Source organism: Tiliqua scincoides, chromosome 9 (genome assembly GCF_035046505.1).
Source record: "Tiliqua scincoides isolate rTilSci1 chromosome 9, rTilSci1.hap2, whole genome shotgun sequence".
NCBI classification, from domain to species: Eukaryota; Metazoa; Chordata; class Lepidosauria; order Squamata; family Scincidae; genus Tiliqua; species Tiliqua scincoides.
Genome location: NC_089829.1, coordinates 9,370,053 through 9,390,183, shown reverse-complemented (window position 1 = coordinate 9,390,183; position 20,131 = coordinate 9,370,053). Strand labels below are relative to the sequence as shown.

The 20,131-nt window shown below is 43.3% G+C and overlaps 1 protein-coding gene across 2 annotated transcripts in view; it reads right to left on the bottom strand.

Annotated features, from left to right (window-relative positions):
* PRDM2 (PR/SET domain 2) overlaps positions 1-19,563 on the bottom strand; it is a 73,184-nt gene extending 53,621 nt beyond the window's left edge. Inside the window, exons 1-2 of one of the 2 annotated variants that reach the window (XM_066637220.1) lie at positions 19,476-19,563; positions 10,935-11,008 (exon numbers count right to left, since the gene is read on the bottom strand). In XM_066637220.1, the coding sequence (XP_066493317.1) occupies positions 10,935-10,976 (42 nt within the window). In that variant the 5' untranslated portion in view covers positions 10,977-11,008; positions 19,476-19,563. Of the gene's footprint in view, positions 1-10,934; positions 11,009-19,389 lie in introns of both variants that reach the window. The other variant, XM_066637221.1, reaches the window with a different exon arrangement.
* Between the last annotated feature and the right edge of the window lie 568 nt (positions 19,564-20,131).

Genomic DNA, 20,131 nt, shown 5'->3' with positions numbered 1-20,131 from the left:
TCCCTGGCCAGGGAGTTCTGTTCTGCTAACCTTCAGGAAAAATTTGATGGTGCTGCTTTTCTTGTCACTGTTTATATGATCTGATGCTGCTGCTGTTCTGAAATACATCTTTGAACTGTGATTATATTGTGGATTATATTACTAACATTGTTTTACTGAGTTACAACATTTATATAATTTTGATATTTGTCAGCCAACTCAAAAATCCTATGATTGGAACATGAGATACCGATACTTTAAACAAAGCTATTTTGCAAAAATGTTCTCATTTTTATAAACACCTATTTTTTGTAAAATAAACTAAATGGATACAATACCAGTAAAACTGATAAGTTTTGAAGTTGTAGTTAACTTTTTTCTGGTGACTATCCCTAAGAAGAAAGAGAGAGAGTGTATGAGTGTGTCTGAAGGTGATCAGAGGAGCCCTCCAGTCGTGTCTGAAGGTGTTCAGAGACACTAGGAGGCTGTGCACAGCTTCCTCACATCTCAGACGGCCTACCAGAGGCCTCTTAGACACATTTTGGTTTTTCTGAAAAAAGTGAGTCTTCGAGGGTCTGTCAAAGACCTCTGAGATGGAAGGAGGCCTCAGAACACCTCTGGATGCATCCAGAAGGTACAGGTCGGCCCTCCAGATATCTCTCAGGAACAGGATCTCTAACCTCACTATCCACCAAAAGTCTAGCAAGCCCAACCCCCCAGGAACTGGGAGCAAAAGACCCAGCATGAGAATCAACATGGAAAGATAACAGAAGGCTGGAACAAGCCTTGCTAAAACAAAATAATATTATATGGGAAAATATTAAAATGTTGTAAAATGCATCACCCTTTAAGAGGAGCTGAGGGTGGTGTACATGGTTCCTTTCCTCCTTTTGTCCCTGTGAAGCAAGTTAAGCAGAGAGATAGTGACTGGCCCAAGGTGACCCAGGAAACCCCAAAAAATGCCCTATAAAGAGAACAAGCTCCAGATCCATAATTTGGAATCCCATCTTTGCTGCTCCAGTGAGAGTGCCCTCATCAGGCTACATTATGGCATCCAACTCTTGTTCTAAAGACGGTGCACCAAGTGAACCAGGAAGGTAATACCAGCATCTTCAACTTGTCCTGGATTTCCTCTCTGCTTTCTACTCCATCCTCCTCTTCCCAAAGCACAATGTCTGGCTGCCTGTTGCAGAACTATTCGCTCCCTTCTCCTCTGACATGCAAAGCCTTGCTGTCCAGCTATAAAACCACCCCAACTTTCTTCTCCTCTCTCATCAGGCCAGTCCACTTAAGAAGCATCACACTGACCTTACTGAAGTTGAAATAAAGCTGACATAAGGCTGAGATACAGTCAAGATAGGTAGAAACTTAAATTGCAATAATAAAGCTGAGATAAATTCTAAATCATAATGTTAGCATGTTTGGCTGGCTCCTTTCTTCCTCTATATGTTGCCTCCCATGGATATTTCTAGCCAGATATTTTATTTTGGCTGCATCAACCTGAACAATGCAACTCAGCAGGCTGGGATAGTTTAAATCTCCTGGCCGCTGGCCTCCCTCTAAGCTGCCTCCCTTCTTCTTGCATGCAACTGTGTAGCCTTTTACCCTCCGTCCTTTTAGTGTTTTCTCTGTTTTTCAACACAGGTGAGAACCTAAAGGACCTGGCTTCAGACCATTTAGCAAAGCGGTCCTTTAACTAATCTAGCAAGACCTCTGAGCATCTAAAGTTTGTCTGTACTGAACAAACCATTTGCAGTCTTATCTGTTTGGAGCACACCACCTTTTGGTTTGCTCTCATACTTATCACATGAATGCATCGAGCCATGTAATCATTGGAAGATAGATTAAGGGTGCATATGTTTCAACTGTAGTTTTACAGTAAGCAGAATACAGTACATATGTACCCCCATGTCTGCGGATTCAGTATCCATGGTTTCAGTCATCTGCAGATACCGGGGAATACTTTAAATTTAAAAAGACAGGGAAAGTGAACAAGAATGCTAATAGCTGTCTGTTTATTTAAAAGATTTCTACCCTCCCCCCCGCTTCGTCTGTAAAAGGAGATGCTTACAAAGTGTAGCTAAAAATATACAATAGAATATAAATATACAATATAAAAGCAATAAATAAAATCACAAAAAATAAATAATCTTTTTAAAAAACAATTGGAGGATGGCAAAAACTATTTATGCTAAAGGAACTGCTACAGAGGAACAGGAGGCAAACAACCTATCACCCAAATGCCAACCAAAAGAAAAATGTTTTAAGCCCTCACCAAAATGCCATGAGAGGGGGATAGATCTTAAGTCTCCTGGTAGGGAGTTCCAATAATTGTGGCACCACTACCGAGAAGGCTTGCCCCTGTGCCATCATCCCCTAACTTGGGAGAAAGGCAGCAGTTGTAGGAAAGCCCCGTCAGATTATCTAAGAGGGTGGGCCAGAATATATAGGAGAAGGCGGTTCTTCAGATAACCTGGCCCCAGACCATGGAGGGCTTTAAAGGTCAATACCAGCACTATGAATTGGGACCAGAAATGAATGGGCAGCCAATGCAGTCGCCAAATCAGCGGTCCGATAGATACAAACTGCCTAGCTCCAGTAACCACCCTGGTCGCCAATGTAACCAACGTGCTAAATGACTGTGCCTTAGAGCAGCTAGTCATGGAGCCCACCAGAGGACAGGTGACTCTGGATTTAATATTGTGCGGTACACATGACCTGGTTAGAGATGTCAATGTTACGGAGCCATTGGCGAACAGTGATCATGCTGCGATCCATTTCGACGTGCACGTCGGGGGAAGAATACCAGGCAAATCTCTCACAAAAACCCTTGACTTCCGATGGGCGGACTTCCCTCAAATGAGGAGGCTGGTAAGAAGGAGGGTGAAAGGGAAGGTAAAAAGAGGCCAATCTCTCCAGAGTGCATGGAGGCTGCTTAAAACAACAGTAATAGAGGCCCAGCAGAGGTGTATACCACAAAGAAAGAAGGGCTCCACTAAATCCAGGAGGGTGCCCGCATGGCTAATGAGCCAAGTTAGAGAGGCTGTAAAGGGCAAGGAAGCTGCCTTCTGTAAATGGAAGTCTTGCCCTAATGAGGAGAATAAAAAGGAACATAAACTGTGGCAAAAGAAATGTAAGAAGGTGATATGGGAGGCCAAGTGAGAATTTGAAGAACACATGGCCAGCAACATTAAGGGGAATAATAAAAGCTTCTTCAAATATGTTAGAAGCAAGAAACCCTCCAGAGAAGCGGTTGGCCCTCTGGATGGTGAGGAAGGGAAAGGGGGATAATAGGAGACTTAGAGATGGCAGAGAAATTAAATGAGTTCTTTGCATCTGTCTTCACATAGAGGAACAAGCCTTGCTGAGGGAGAATCAGCATGGCTTCTGTAAGGGTAAGTCTTGCCTCACAAACCTTATAGAATTCTTTGAAAAGGTCAACAGGCATGTGGATGTGGGAGAACCCATAGACATTATATATCTGGACTTTCAGAAGACGTTCAACACGGTCCCTCACCAAAGGCTACTGAAAAAACTCCACAGTCAGGGAATTAGAGGACAGGTCCTCTTCTGGATTGAGAACTGGTTGAAGACCAGGAAACAGAGAGTGGGTGTCAATGGGCAATTTTCACAATGGAGAGAAGTGAAAAGCAGTGTGCCCCAAGGATCTGTCCTGGGACCGGTGCTCTTCAACCTCTTCATAAATGACCTGGAGAAAGGGGTGAGCAGTGAGGTGGCTAAGTTTGCAGACAACACCAAACTTTTCTGAGTGGTGAAGACCAGGCATGATTGTGAGGAGCTCCAGAAGGATCTCTCCAGACTGGCAGAATGGGCAGAAAAATGGCAGATGCGTTTCAATGTAAGTAAGCGTAAAGTCATGCTCATTGGGGCAAAAAATCCAAACTTCACATATAGGCTAATGGGTTCTGAGCTGTCTGTGACAGATCAGGAGAGAGATCTTGGGGTGGTGGTGAAAGTGTCGACCCAATGTATGGTGGCAGTAAAGAAGGCCAATTCTATGCTTGGGATCATTAGAAAAGGTATTGAGAAGAAAACGGCTAATATTATAATGCCATTGTACAAATCAATTGTAAGGCCACACCTGGAGTATTGTGTCCAGTTCTGGCCACCACATCTCAAAAAGGACATAGTGGAAATGGAAAAGGTGCAAAAGAGAGCAACGAAGATGATTACGGGGCTGGGGCACCTTCCTTATGAGGAAAGGCTACGGCGTTTGGGCCTCTTCAGCCTAGTAAAGAGATGCCTGAGGGGGACATGATTGAGACATACAAAATTATGCATGGGAAGGATAAAGTGGATAGAGAGATGCTCTTTACACTCTCACATAACATCAGAACCAGGGGACATCCACTCAAATTGAGTACTGGGAGAGTCAGGACTGACAAAAGAAAATATTTCTTTACTCAGTGTGTTGTCGGTCTGTGGAACTTCTTGCCGCAAGATGTGGTGACGGCATCTGGCCTGGATGCCTTTAAAAGGGGATTGGACAAGTTTCTGGAGGAAAAATCCATTACGGGTTACAAGCCATGATGTGCATGTGCAACCTCCTGATTTTTGAAATGGGCTACGTCAGATGCAAGGGAGGGCACCAGGATGCAGGTCTCTGTCCCAAAGTTCAGCCTGAAGCCAGATTCGAAGGGGTCCAGATAATCTGTCTCATCTAGAACCCCTGGAGCTGAGATGCCAGCTCAATCACCTTACCCAAGAAAGGAAGGTTGGTCAGTACTTGTTTAGTTGTTTTTCAGGGCTGCAGGCAGCTTGGAAAGCTGCCTATAGTTTCTTCACCACTCCAAGGCTCCTCCTTTCCCCAATGTCATCCCAGAATGCATCATGATGCATTCTTTTCATGGTTGCAATGCATTTTGGGGCGACATTGGGGGAAAGGAGGAGCCTCAGAGTGACCAGGAAGAGGCTGCTGGCAGCTTGGGAAGCTGTCTGAAAACACAGCAGTTTCACTGTGCTAAGGTAAACAGAGTTATTTGTATCATTTTTGTTCACTTTCACTATTTTTTTTTAAAGGTGTCACCAGTATCCACATGGGGGGGGGGTGTCCTGGAACAGAATGCCTGCAGATACCAAGACACACCTGTATTTCTTTGCAATATTATAACTTCCTCAGCCAAGGAGCTCAGAACACCTTACACGTAAATCCCAAACAACTGCAGTTCCAAGGACCAAATCTCCATATTGTCAGAGCTGGATCTCTCTGTGTATGTTCTCTGGACAAAATTACAGATCCACATGCTGAATATTTCCATGGAAAAAAGGTAAACTGGAAACAGATATGCATCCTTTATAACTGAAGTGTACTCATCTATTTTGCACTCCAACAGGCATACCAGGTTTACATCTTGTGTTTTTTGCTCCCATTCTATCAGTTAACAGAAGGGGAATTTACAAGTGCATAAAATAAGATAAAAATATTAGAAACTAGTTCCAACAGACATTGCGTTGGCTCAGATAAAGAAACAAATCAGAGTCTGACACTACAGAAACGAGTCCAAGAACACCCATACTTCCTGCTCTCTTGCTCCACTTGGCCATTAAATCCAAATCAGGCACATACATTTCAACAATGATTCATAACTAAATTGGAAGCATGAAAGAAAAATCAGACAAAAGATGGAGAAGTGTGTTCACATAGGACTTATGCCTGTAATGCCAAACTATGGCTTGGCATTACATCTGAACCAACTTATTCAGTCTATCTGTATGTTAGACATATCTGAATTTCTTTCCGGTCATATTAAACGTGTTATCAGAAACCTGTTTGGTCATAAAGCTCATTCCTTTAGCTCAGGGGTGTCCAAAGTTTTTGGCAAGAGGGCCACATAATTTCTCTGACACTGTGTCGGGGGCCAGGGAAAAAAAGAATTAATTTACATTTAAAATTTGAATAAATTTACATAAGTTTACATAAATGAATATATTAAAGATGAACTTATATGAATGAATGAAGGTCTTGCATCAAGGCCTATAAAAAGCCTTGCACAAAGCAAGGCTGGCTTTTCCTTTGCTGCTGCTACTGCATCACAGACATGAAACAGCAAGCAGTGTAGGAAGCCCTCATCCCACAGCTCACGCAAGAGGTCAAACAGTCACCCTCATGCTGAGAGCAGTTGCATTGGGCCAGTGCGGGCTCCAACAAATCTCTGGAGGGCCAGAGGCTCACTGGAGACTGGGGTGTCCCTGAGGGCCGCATTGAGAGACCTTGAGAGCCGCATGTGGCCCCAGGGCCGGGGTTTGGGCACCCCTGCTTTAGCTCAAGTGCTTCCGTTCTTTCTTTCCAAGGAGATGTATACTCACAACATCTAGATTAAAGTATGTCACAGATACAGCAGGGAAGGTGAACCAAGCAATATATTGCAGGGGAAAGCAAAAAGTAACTCTGAAAATCGCAAATATTCAGGCTGGTCAATAGCCAGTCAGACACCTTACATGAGCAAGGAGAAGAAACTGATGTGGTTAAGCAAGAGGAAGTCTAAGATAACATTTGAAGAGGTTTTCCCCGATTCCAAAGGGCCCAAAAATGTCACAGAAAAACTAGGCATACTTGGGATGTAATATACCCCTTCTCCTAACAGCTTATAATGGGCTCCTGCTACTCAGGCTTGCAGTAGATAAAAATTGTTTATTTACTGAACTGCATTTGCATCTTGCTTTTCAACAGTAAAGTTCAAGACACGTGCAGGGTATTCCAAAGTAGTCCCCAACCAGACTCTTGCCAGACACAGACCTTCTAAGTTTCAGCAAGGTGGCAGCATTCAAACCATAGGCTGGGTTCCAATTCTGCTTAAAAAAGGGCATAGATGAGGACCTTCTAAATCTCAACCATATTCTTGGAGATATTTCTGACCTATCCCCCAGCAATACTAGTTTCTCAATCTTTAGTTACTTGACAGCAGATGAACACATAGTATATAAGTAGCAAAAGTTAATTTGTGTGCAACTGACTTAACTTTCCTGTTCTTCCTTCATGCCCCTAAATTGTCTCTTAAGATAAGGTGTGACTTTCAGTCTTAAAGCTGCTCACAACAAGAGCAAACAACATTCATTCCCATATACATTATTTCTTTTATTATTAAGTCTTACAGAAATGGCAGCTGCAAATTTTGATATTCCATATTTATGGGTTTTCTGATTACACCCCTCTTTTGGTCATGGTTGTAACTATTTCCGAAAGTTACTGAATCTTGGCAAGAGGCGAGCCTTTATGCTTGCAAGATTTGATATTTTCCCTTCTTCAGTCCTCTCTGGAAGGTTTCAAAATATCCCACGAGTGTAGAATTTGCGAATTTTGCCACCTGGAACCTGATACTGCCACTCATATTTTGTGTCACTGCTCCGCTCATAATTATCTTCGTTAACGCCTATTAGAGCCAATATTATCTAACTTTATTGGCCCCTTCAAAGACTGTGTGGGCTTCCTCCTTGAGGATAGCTCCGAAGTAATTACAAACTTGGTAGCGGACTTCCTGGTGGCTGTTATCAAAAAATGTAGTAGCTCATGAACTATTATTTGGGACATGTAAATGAAGGCAAGCTACTTTATGTATTTAACTGCTTTTAATGCCAATAAAGGTTTATGAAATGAAATTAATGAATGATTACACAAGTATGATAGTACGGTATTTAAGTTTCGGAATTCAAACCATGGAGTCACAACTCGCCAATAAAGGCACAGCAAAAATAAAATACACCAGGCAGTTGATGCTCTAATAGAGCCATTTTCAACCACTGCAGTATGGCACATTGGTGAGCCATGAGTGGTCCACAGGTGTGCCGTAGGAATTTGGAAGAAAGTCATTTATTAGTAGGGCCAGTGGGGGATGTTAGCCCCCCACTGGCAGCATGCCGTGCCTTGTCAGTTGTCAAAAACCTGAAGGTGTGCCTTGACAATTTTAGTGTCTTTTCAGTGGGCTGGGAGGTGAAGAAGGTTGAAAATCGCTGCTCTAATATATAATTTTGGTACTGCTGATGCAATGACACCCCTACATTCCACCATCCCTGAAAACTGTGATGAAAATCAAGATATATTGTTTCCCAGATTTCGGGAACCTATTTTTACAGATGAGAGAGGGAGGTTTCCAAAGGTGCCGCTCCTTGTCTAGCATTTCCTCACCTTGCCATGATGGTACCTACCAAATTTCCAAACATCCCCAGTGAGAGAGAGATGGGGTGGGCCTAGCTAAATGATAGGCACTGCATCTGTTCTGTCCTTGTCTGTGCTTCCTGCATGTGCCCCTGCTTCTGCCACAATTACGGACAAGCCTCACCATCATATACTGCTTGCAAACTTCTTTAAGTCATCTGATAGGAGTACAACCTGCAAGCCACGAAACAACAAAGCCACACACAAAAAGCAAGGTTATGTGTTTTTATTCCAAGAGTGCAATTTTATAATTATAATTGCCTTAAAAGTGTACTAGATGGATGATGATAGTATCATCAGATGCAGCCACATGCTTGTAGAGGTGTTAGAGAGTAGCTTTATTTTTTGGAAGATTTTGGATTTGTTTTTAACAAAAACGAGAAGTACAGAAAGCAGTGTTATGTGCTTTTATTTTGTTATTAAAAACCTACCTCTAATAGCCTATACATAATTATTTAGGAACAACATACACTGAACTTGGTGGAGCTTTTCAGAAAATGTATACACTGTTAAAATATTCATAAAATAGTTTGCAAAAGAAGAAATAAAGCAAGAACTATTAACCAAAAAGCCAAAAACAATAATACAAATATTACAACAAACAGCAGGATAACACCATTTAGCAATTAAAACCAGCATTAGAATGCCAAGGAAATTATAAGCCAAGCAGAATGAAAATGCCTTCATGCCCTTCCTAAAAAGAGCCATTGTGGGGTCGGGGTACACATTTTCAGGGATTAAATTCCGTAAATGCAGTGCCACTACCAAAAGGGTCCTGCCTTTTGCCAATCTGTGTTGAAGATGGGCCAAAGGGCAGAGTTGGAGATGTAGATCTAAGCATCCAGGTAGGCTCACATGAATTGAGCAATCCTGAAAACTTGGTCCTAGCACATACAGAGCCCAATCCTAGGCATGTCTACTCAGAAGTCCCATTATAATCAACAGGGCTTACTCCCAGGTAAGTTTGTTCAGGATTGCAACCACAAGAATGTAAACTTAACCAGCATTTTGAACTGGATTTGAGAATGAATTGGTAACTAGTGCAACTGATACAAAATTGGGGATCTGCACCAATCACCTTGCTCTTGTTAGCAACAGCTTCTGGGTCACTTGAAACTTTTAAACAGTCCCACATACACACTTAAGGACTGAGCTGAACATTATAAGCGGCCTCACTTAAAAGAACACACCTCACAACTGCAACAAGCACAGCTAGGGTGTTGATTTATTCAGTTGCACTAGTGCTTCCCAAACTTTATAGTACTAGGACCCACTTTTAACAACAATCTATTGCGACCCACTAGACCAGGGGTGTCCAAACTTTTTGGCAGGAGGGCCACATCATCTCTTTGACACTGTGTTGGAGGCCAGGAAAAAAAAGAATTTACATTTCAAATTTGAATAAATTTACATAAATGATTAGAGATGGAACTTATATGAATGAAAGAAGGTCTTGCAATAGCACAAGGCCTATAAAACGCCTTGCACAAAGCAAGGCTGGCCTTGCTGCTACATCACTGATGTGAAACAGCAAGCAGCAGAGGGAACCCTCATCCCACAGCTCATGCAAGAGATCAAACAGTTATCCTCACTCTGAGAGCAGTTGCGTCGCGCCAGCGAGGGCTCCAGCAAGTCTCCAGAGGGCCAGAAGCTCATTGGAGACTGGGGGCTCCCTGCAGGTCAGACAGAGTCCCTGAGGGCTGCAAGTTGCCCCTGGGTCAGGGTTTGGGCACCCCTGCACTAGCTGAAAAATATTTTTATTATTATTAATAATAATAAATGATTTATTAATCAATAATAATCAAACTCCTGTGCTCCCAAGACTGCTAGAGACTTTGCATATAGTACGCATACATAGACATTTGCTAAACGCTCCCTAGAAAAGGAGTTCAAAAGGAGTCTGATCCCTTAAACCTTTACGGTCATTCCAAGGCACCCAGAAGGCTGAAATGGGGAGCAAGACGTGCAGTTAGGGATTTCTAGGCCAGACAAAAGGCTGAACCTGGGTTAGCAAGTGATCTACAGCACGCTAATTACTAGAGAAAATTGGAAAATGTGACATTTTAATTTGGGGGTATAAGCATTACCTTACATCATAGGATGTAAGGTATCATAGGATAGCATTCCACTAAACAATTTTCTAATGCAAGAACTGGGCAAGGGTCCTTGCAAAGTTCTTTTTTGTAAATATTTCAAGAACTTTTCGTGACCCACCAAAAACCGGCTCGTGAACCACTCGTTGGTCCTGTCTTACAGTGTGGGAAACACTGAGTTACACGGATATGTGCTACAACATGTTCAGACTGATTCTTAAATAGGTATTTGTTTCTAGTAAGATAGGGATACAGCCTAAGTATTACTGGTCACAATGGGCTGAGTAAAGTAGTAATACAATTTTCAAGCACCTCTATTAATAAACCAACCTTTGCAATAAATTCTGGTGACTAAGTTGAAATGCAGGGGGTGTGAGCTCTGGTTTGTGATTATCAAATGGGCTCTACCCAAGTATTATGTATATAAAAAAAGTTTCTTGAAGAACAACATTTCTTGTAAATAGTGCCAGCGATATTATCCCATAACCAGATTAGCATAAGAAAAGCCACCTTAAAAGACAACAAAATGGAACTTCACAATTTCAGCATGACTAGAAAGAGAACGGAATATTTTAATTAAAGAGTCTCATATTTTGGATTTTGGTTGGATTAAAATTCTGACCAAAAAGAGTAGATAATTTCTACCATCTGAAAAATTACTTTTGAGGAAGTCTAACAGTTAAACTCACCTGATTCATTCTGAAATCCTGTTGTGTTCTGAAAAGATACATACAACAAAGAAACTCCTGTGATTACATGAACCCTAAAAAGAAAAACAGACAATTGTAATATATGCCTACCTACAGGTTTATAAGTGATTTGAAACTATATTCAAATCAAGGGAGGGGGGGCTCTTTCCATTTCTCAGAAAACAAACTCATTACTTAATGCAGTGGTTCCCAACCTTTTTTCACTTGCATATCACTTGGTAGCGCATTTCCATAAGTTGTACTTTTCATATGAGCAAAATGTTTGTGATTAATATAGATGTTATTTCAAATGTGTATGTTGTAAAGGTAAATTAATTGCCATAATGGAATTAAAATGTGATGGAATAACAAATGAACACACAGACCCAGAAGAACACTTCTGCTCAACAGACTGACTAAGGTACCCGCTTATATATACACCAGTACCAGCACAATGGCATGAAGCAAAAAAGAATGAGAGATTAGCTTGTGAAAAGGTGCACCACTGAGCATGCACACTGCAGTGGCATGTTCACAACACAATTTTTTGGAAGGGACTACCCTCCATCCACCAAAATAACAAAGTGAGGGAATGTGGACTTTTCTCAAGGTTAAATAATGAAGAAAACCCACGCTAACACTCATAATGTTTAATTAATTCAACACTCATTCATTAATTCAACTTTTGACTTGTGTCTTGTCTTTCATTGTTGACATGTGCAGCTTTCCCTGCCATTATTAAATTTGTTCACGTAATCCTAAATGTCCTGGCAAGTACCCCAGGTTGGGAACCACCGACTTAATGCAAAGTTACCTTCAAAGTACTCTAAATTCAAAACTCAACTGAACATGTTTATTCGTAAAAATGTAAAAACAATAAATTGCAAAGGTTCCTAGCTTCATAGTTGCATAGAAAAAAACTTTCAAAGTTAATGAAGTACTAAAAGAAGTTGAAATAAAATAGTTTTCATGACTATTTCATGATTGCTACTGTTTCCTAAAACCAAACATGATTGAAAGAATCCTCATGACATAGCCCTTGCTTCTCGAGTTTATGAAAGTATTTGTCCTACTTTTCCTTTTATTTATTTTTTACAAAACTTCACAAAGTGGCTAACCATAAAATCAAATACAAAAATAAATATAAAAGGAAGACACACACATCAAAACAGCAACAAGGCAAAATCACAACCACCACAATTCCCAATCTAGGCTCAAGTAGCTGAAAACCTACCAAAATAGTATAGTTTTGACCCCAAGAGAAACAGCAACACAGACATCTGAGGCAAGTTCAAAGAAGTCTTACTTCATGTAATCACTTAGTAAACTTCAAATGGGATGGACACATGGAGAAAAATCTCCAAGAAACACATTAATGTACAGGTAGGCTTATACTGGAGAAGTGATCTCTTAAGCTAAAAGGCAATAAGTTCAAAGTAAAAATAATGTTCAAAGTAATAATTATGTAGCTCTATGACAACTTAAGTTAGTTTCTGGTGTCCAACTTATAGGAACTGACAAGAGGGCCTACAGTGCAGAATACGTTGTACCTCTATCCTAAGAGATGTGTGGTTCTCTGTACCACAGTGGTTCTTAAACTTGTTGAGGTTTCAGATCCCTCTGAGAATCTGATGAAAGCAATAGACTTACTACCTAGAAAAGCATACACATAACTGTGTTGTTGTTTTTTTTTCTTTTCACTACTCAAGCACCCCCTGAAGCCCATGAAATGAACCAATTAGGGCAGGGGTGTCACTTCACACAGAGGGCCGAATAGCATTCATGATGCCTGCTAAGGGTCGGAGGTGATGTCATTACACAGGAAGTGATGTCATTAAACAGGTCAAAATGAGAAATAAACACTCTGTTCTCGTGTAGGAACTCGCTGGGGAAAATACAGAAATCTTGATCATATTTCAAGATATGGGAAAGCTCAATTATCATGCTGGCCACCCTTTTGGCAGTGTCACCTCAGTATTACTCAGGAGCTGAGAATCCAAAGGTCAGATAAAAAGCTTCTGGGGGCCTTATGTTTGACACCCCTGATCTAGGGCTCTGTGGACCCCAGTAAAGAACCCCTCCTCTACCATAACAAATAGTCAAAGCAGACCTAATTCAGAGTGCAGAAATTCAATAGCGCATAACAGAATCTGGGATTTGCAGAGCAGTTCACGAAAGCAGACCCTGCATTCTGAGAAATTAAGGGAGAGTGAGCAGACAACCATTAGCCAAATGTGCATTTAAACAACAATAAAATATAAACCAACTGGGACACATTCCATCAATTTTGCAAACTCTGTCTGCCAAATGATATATTATCTTACCACATCCCTACATTTCTGATCAAGTACTACTTTTTCCCACACGAGCCTAGAAGCACACTTAGGTCATCTGCAGAAGCCCTGCTCCATATTTCTGCCCTCTGCCCCAATCAGAAGTATGGAAAGTGGCAACAAGGGACAGGGCCCTCTCAGTGGCTGCACTAAGTTTGAGAAATCTGTTCCATGGAAAGGTTCAGTTTGACCTTTCTCTTAGTTTTAATCTGCACTTGACAGTGGGTAAAGAAGGATCTTCACAGTTTACAAATTTATGTTAAACTAAGCAAGCTTGTTTTGGGTTTCCAGTTTTAACTGTTTTGTTTTACTAGCTATTTCTATGAATTGCTATAAGGATGTCACTTGAATAAAAAACTGGGATAAAAATGTCTTAAATAAAATAGTGCAACTGTATGGTGAGATCCACCTTCTCACCAGCTTTCCAAGAGGTTATACATACAGTATTGATATTTTCCTTTCTACATGATTTCCAGATAAACAAAATACATTCTAGTTAACAGTAAACCATTCATTCTCAATTTCATACCATAAAAATATAGTGCAAAATGAGCTTGAGAAGTTATTATAATGAGAGGGAAGATGCTAGTGCGCCCATCCCTCCCCACACATCAACAGTACCAAAGAGCAGTTTTATTTTTTATCACTCACAATAGAATGAGATGTTTGAGTTCCAACATATTTAAACAATACAAAACTGCATATTTATTTTTTGCATGTTTATAGAACCCTTCCTCTACGGAGCTTAGGATGGTGTACGTGTTTCCTCTCAACCTTTTGTCCTCACAAAAACTCTGCAAAGTAGGTGGGGATGAGAAAATATGACTGGGCCAAGGTCAAGAGACAAGCCAATGGAACCATGAATCTGGATTAAGTCAAGACTTCAGTGCTAACACCCCCCTGAGGAACATTTGAGTTTTGTAGAGTCCTTTCCTGCCAATACAATTTAACTGTCAAATTCTTCAGAGTACTGCAAGACTCTGCAAGATGATTCTTAAAGAGTTCATACAAAGACTAGCCCTGGCTTGAGAGAATGGTGGAGGAAGCCCCCTCCCTCATCTACCCAGGTACTGAAAGGAAAGGACAGAGCTTACACTGGGGAGGCAGGACATGTCATCAGGGCCTTCAGGGACCTGCACTGCTCCAGGACAAATCTGTTTTACATTTTGTAATTTTTATTAACATTTTTACATTGTAAACTACCTCGAAGTTGTAAACTACCTGGCACCTCTTCTTCTAAGATAGTACCTTGGTAGAGGCCTAATGCACAACCATGGGTTGGTGCTCTGTGAACAAGCTTTATGCTTGCCAGCTCCAACTTCAGCAAGCTCTTTCACTGAGTCACACAACATGCTCTGAATCTAGTTTCTACTCCTGGATTGGAGATTAAGCACAACACATAACTTGCTCTTTTCACTGTAACAGAGCTTTGGTTTGAAGCAAAGATGAATTGAAAAGGATTGCATGAAAAGGAAAAAGAAACATGTGAGCATAATGCTGGTTTGTGTAATGCCAAAGCATAACAGAATAAGATACTGTCCGGCACGCAGCAAATTGGGCAGGAGGATTTGCCTCCCAAACGCCACATCAGCAGGCCATAGGTAGCTGACTCCTGGTGCAGAGGACACCATCTGAAAATCCCACAGTTCTGAAACTGGGTTTGCATCTCCAAAGATAACATACTTGTCAACAGCAGTAGAGTTGGCTCACATTATACACAAGAGTTATGTTCCAAAGTTGGGAAAAATATCAAGTGTGAACACTTATGAAAACCCCAAGGGGCACATCCTCTTCATGCTCCAGATCAATTATGATGAAATATTGTTCATATATTTGTGCTGTTGTATGTTTCTTTTGTTACAAGTTTCTAATACAGACTTTAAAAATACACAGCAACTGGCTGATACAACTATTAAAATGTATTGCATTATAACCAAAGGTTTTATACTACCTAGAACAGGGGTGTCAAACTAGTTTCACACCGGGGGCCGAACAGCATTTGTGATGCCTGCTGAGGGCTGGAAGTGATGTAATTAAGCAGGAAATGATGTCATTAAACAGGTCATAAGCAAAAATAATCACTTTTTCTCACTTAGGAACTCATTAGCTGCAAATTACCGAAGATAAAATATGCAAATCTTGATCATATTTCAAGATATGGGAGAGCCCAATTTTCACGTGGGCTACCTCTTCAGCAGTAACACCTCAGCTCTGCTCAGCAGCTGAGAACCGGATAAAAGTTTTCCACGGGCGGCATTTGGCCCTCGGGCCTTATGTTTTGACACCCCTGACCTAGAAGGCTACATTTACACAACACCTGCTCAAAGACAAAGAAAGTCCTTCAGTTGAAGCTCTACATTGGACTGCAGCCTTAGTTTTTCAAGTCTTGGATGTTTCAGTATTAAATACTGAGGCTGGTATGTAGTCCTTCCTCTGAAAGACAGACCACATAAATACACATAATCCAAACACTGGAGAACCAAACAGAAGAAGCTGAACTACCATAATACACAGTGAACACCTATGGCTGAATGGTATGCTGACCCCCAGTTCCAAATTACATGTTAAGGTGTCGGTTCTGACAGGTACTAGAAATCATCATTTAATCCCACTACATTTATATCACTAGCCATTGTGCTGAAATGCCAGTGGTCAGCATGTATGTGTCTTGTTTTATTCAGATGCAAAATATCTTTGGGAGGAATTTCCCTCCCTTAAACAAGAAGGCCTTGAATGCATAGGTCTCAAGTATTCAGCTTGCATTAAATGTCTATTATATGTCACAAGGAGAAGTTCTTGCATTGTTTTTGTACAGCCATCTAAGAACAGCTCTATTAGATCAGACCAAAATACTAACCAGTCCAGCCTTATGTTTCCCACAGTGGCAAAACAGATATCTCATAAACTAGGTATGGATGCAATAGTCTTTACTCACTGTGTGCTCTGAATATCTGGTATTCAGATGTAGACTGCCTTTGAAAATGGACGTGCCGTTTAACTACCTTGGTTAAACTAATGGTGGCTGATAGTCCTTTCCTCCATGGCTGTGTCTAATCCCTGTTTAAAGCTACTCAAACCAGTGGTCATCAACACAAGTTGTAGCAGCAAATTCCATAAATTCAGTATGCATATTGGGAAGGAAAGTCTTTTGTCTTTCCTGAATTCACTGCCCATCAATTTTCATTAGCAATTCTAGTGTTACAAGTCCATTTTTTCCATGCCATGCACAATTTTTTTGAAACTTTATAGGCTCCCTCTAACCTCTTCTTCTAATCTAGACTAAAAAGTTCCAAATGCTTCAGACATCATCCAGAAGGGTGGTGCATCTAGAGGGGTCTGTTCGTATACAGTTCTTATAACCAATATAGGGTATAGTGGAAGTGGGACTATCCCAAATATCCCCCTCCTTTCCACATGCAGCCATAAGGTGAACACAGGCACACACTCGTTTCCGACAACTTCCAATTCTTTCTCTTGACACCACTGCAGAAGCCAACAACAATTCAGAACCTTTCCATCAGATTCTACAACTACTGTTCTTTTCTGAAATTAAGGGCCAGTGCTGAAAATAAAGTGCAGGGGTGGGGGCACAGTCATCCTTTAGGTGGGGGAACTGGGAGGGCAGCTGTCATGGGTACCATGCTTTCATGACTAATATATGGCCATAAGAGGAGGGGGTTGTTGTGGATCTGAAAGCTAACCTGCTCCCCCCACCATCAGTTTGAAGAAAATGCTTCTTATCTTCCTTTCCCTTTTATTAATCCTAACCTGACTAACACGGCTAGAGTAAATATTTGTGGGTCCTTCTCTTATACTGGGTATATAACAGGGGAGGCCAAAATTGCTTAACATTAAGAGCCACATACAATAAACGACAGGTGTTTGAGAGCCACAGGAAAGATGTTTGAGAGAACAGCAGTATTTAAGAAGCAATTAAATTCTTAAATATATTTACTCAGCATAAACATTAAAAATGTTTTAAACCCATTGACTCTCAGTTTATACCCACCAAATAAACATAAAGCTTAAAAAATTTTTTAATTTACCTTTTATATTTAATTGTGATACAAAAAGGAGCTTACTTAACATATTTCTGAGAGCCGCACATCATGTGTCAAAGAGCTGCATACAGCTTGCGAGCCGCGGTTTGGCCACCCTGGTATATGATGTATACCCACTTGTGGATCCTACTCATCCTAATATTACTATAGTTCAGTGATTCTGAAACTTTTTAGAGATTCCAGAGGCTGCCACCTCATTTATCAATGCCAAGGGGTGTGGCTATAATGGTGATTGGGCAGCAGTGCTCTCCCCCAAAGTAGCAGCTTGTTTAACACTTGATACACATAGCCTTACCTGCCCTGTCAGTTTTACAAACAATCAAAAACTGGGTCACAACCTGCTCTGTTGCGGGGGCATTGGGGAGGTGGGTCCCCTGTCAGAGCATCCTCCCTCTGGGCAGGGTGACCAGATACACCGGAAGACAGAGTGCCTATACTTTTGACCATTACATAGAAGAGGGAATTTGGCAGGTGCAGATTTTAACCCCTTCCATGTTGAGCTGCACCTGACACAGTTTCCTCTTCTATGGTTAAAGGAAGAGGCTGCACTCTTGCCTATTCCCCTTTGCATCTGGGAACCCTTCCCAGTGCAGGGGCCAATGATGGGCATCCCACCAGAACATCCTCTCTCTGGGTAGCTCAGCATGGAAGGGGTTAAAAAGCTGTACCTGCCAGATGCAGGGGAGGGCACCAGGTTGTGTCTTGCTGTCCCTTGTGCTCCCTGAAGCATTTGGTGGGCCACTGTGAGATGCAGGAAGCTGGACTAGATGGCCCAGCTCTTCTTATGTTCCCTTTTCTATACAATGGTTAAAGATATAAGCACTCTGTCCTCCAGTGTATCTGGTCACCCTACCCAGTGGGAGGATGCTTTGGTGGGGGAACCTCCTCCCCAATACCCCCCAACAGAAAACAGGTTGCTGCCATTTGGTGATGCTGCTGTCCCTTGTTCCGGGCTTAGCAGCATCCCTGAAGCCTCATTAGCAGTAGAAGGATTCACAAGGCCTAATTCATAGAAGTAACAGTGATGCTTGAGAAGGGTTTGCAATAGTTGGAGTGACCGGATCCAAAGGGGACAGACAGAGCGCCAGTAGCTTTGACCACTGTATACAAAGGGGGACAGGCAGAGTGCAGCCTCCACCTTTAGCCCTTGGATGGAAGAGGGAATTTGGGCAGGTGCAGCTTCTTAACCCCTTCTTAAGCCCAAGTTCCCTCTTCCATACAATGGTCAAAGGCAGAGGCTGCACTCTGTCTGCCCCCTTGGACCTGGTCAGCCCAACTACTGCAAGCCCTTCTTGAGCCTCACTGCTATTCCTTACTTACCCACAAGATTATGACTTGTGGGTCCTTCTCCTGCTACTGAGACTTCAAAGATGCAGCTAAGCCAGAGCAAGCGACAGCAGCATCCCCAAGTGGCAGCAACCCATCCCCGGCTCCCGCTCTGTTGGGGGGCATTGAGAAGGTGGGTCCCACCATAGCACCCTCCCTCTGGGTACGGTGACAAGACACACTGGAGAACAGTGTGCCTCTACCCTTGACCACTGTATAGAAGAGGGAACTGTGGCAGGTGCAGCTTCTTAACCCCTTCCATGCTGAGCTGCACCTGCCCCAGTTCCCTCTTACCTACAATGGTCAAAGGCAGAGGCTTCCCCTTGGACCTGGTCAGCCAACTACTGCAAGCCCCTCTCGAGCATCACTACTGTTCCTATGCACGAGTGCTTGTGGGTCCTGCCACTGAGGCTTCAGGGGAGCAGCAAAGCCTGGAGCAGCATCCCCAGGAGGCAGCAAGCCCTGCTCTGCTGGGGGCAGTGGGGAGGGGGTCCTGCCAGAGGACCTCCCTCTGGGTGGGCGACCAGAGTGCAGCCCCCCACCTGTTCCCACAGCAAGGGAACTGGGACAGGGCTGCTTTGACCCCTTCCATGCTGAGCTGACCCCCCAGGCAGGCCCCACACGCCAGCTGCTCGCCACTGGCCCCTCCCGCACCCAACTTCCACAAGCCCCCCCCCGCGTTGCCTGGCAACAGCCTCACCCTCACTCCCCCCCAGCGCTCCGTCCCCTCCTCACCCTCATGGCGGAGGCGGAGCCGGGCACGGGAGGCGCCTCGGCGCGCGGAGGGGGAGGAGGCGGCGGCTGCCGGCCCGGCCCTTTACCTGCGCTGCCCGCGTCCTCGCGAGCCGGCTCGGCTCAGCGCGAAAGGCCCAGCAAGCCCTGGCGGCCGCCTCCAGGCGCCATTTTGTGCCTGGCCTCGGAAGTGACGTGAGGGAGCTGGGGTGAGGGCGTGGCAAAGGGGAGAGGGCGGAGCTTCAGTGCGCGTGAGGCGCAGGGAAGGGTCGGGTCCTCTCGCACTCGCGCTCTATTGCGCATGCGCGGCGGGGACCCCCCCCCACGCGTTCTCATTCTATTGCGCATGCACAACAGTCTGCCGGCTTGGCCAATCCGGAGGGAGATGAGCCTGGTGCAGCAGGGACGGCTCAGTAGTGTGGCCGGTTGAGCCTGTTGCCTAAGGCGGTGTGCTGCATAGAACACAGCTTCAGCTGCTCCCAAGCGGGAGAGTCCAGCTGACTTGGGGCAGCCTGCAGCTGTGCTTCGCTACCCCTTCTGTTCCAGTGGCAGCAGGCCCACAGGCTCCACAGGAGGGGGCGGCAGTCATGGTTGCAGCGGGGTGGGAGTGTGCATGTGCCCAGTAGCATAGCTAGAGGGGGTGCAAAGCACTGAATTTTGCAGGGCGCCTCAGCACAGTGTGCAAGCAGCCCCTCCCTTCAGTCTACCAAAAAGTCCCCTTCGGTCTAGATCAGTGATTTTCAGC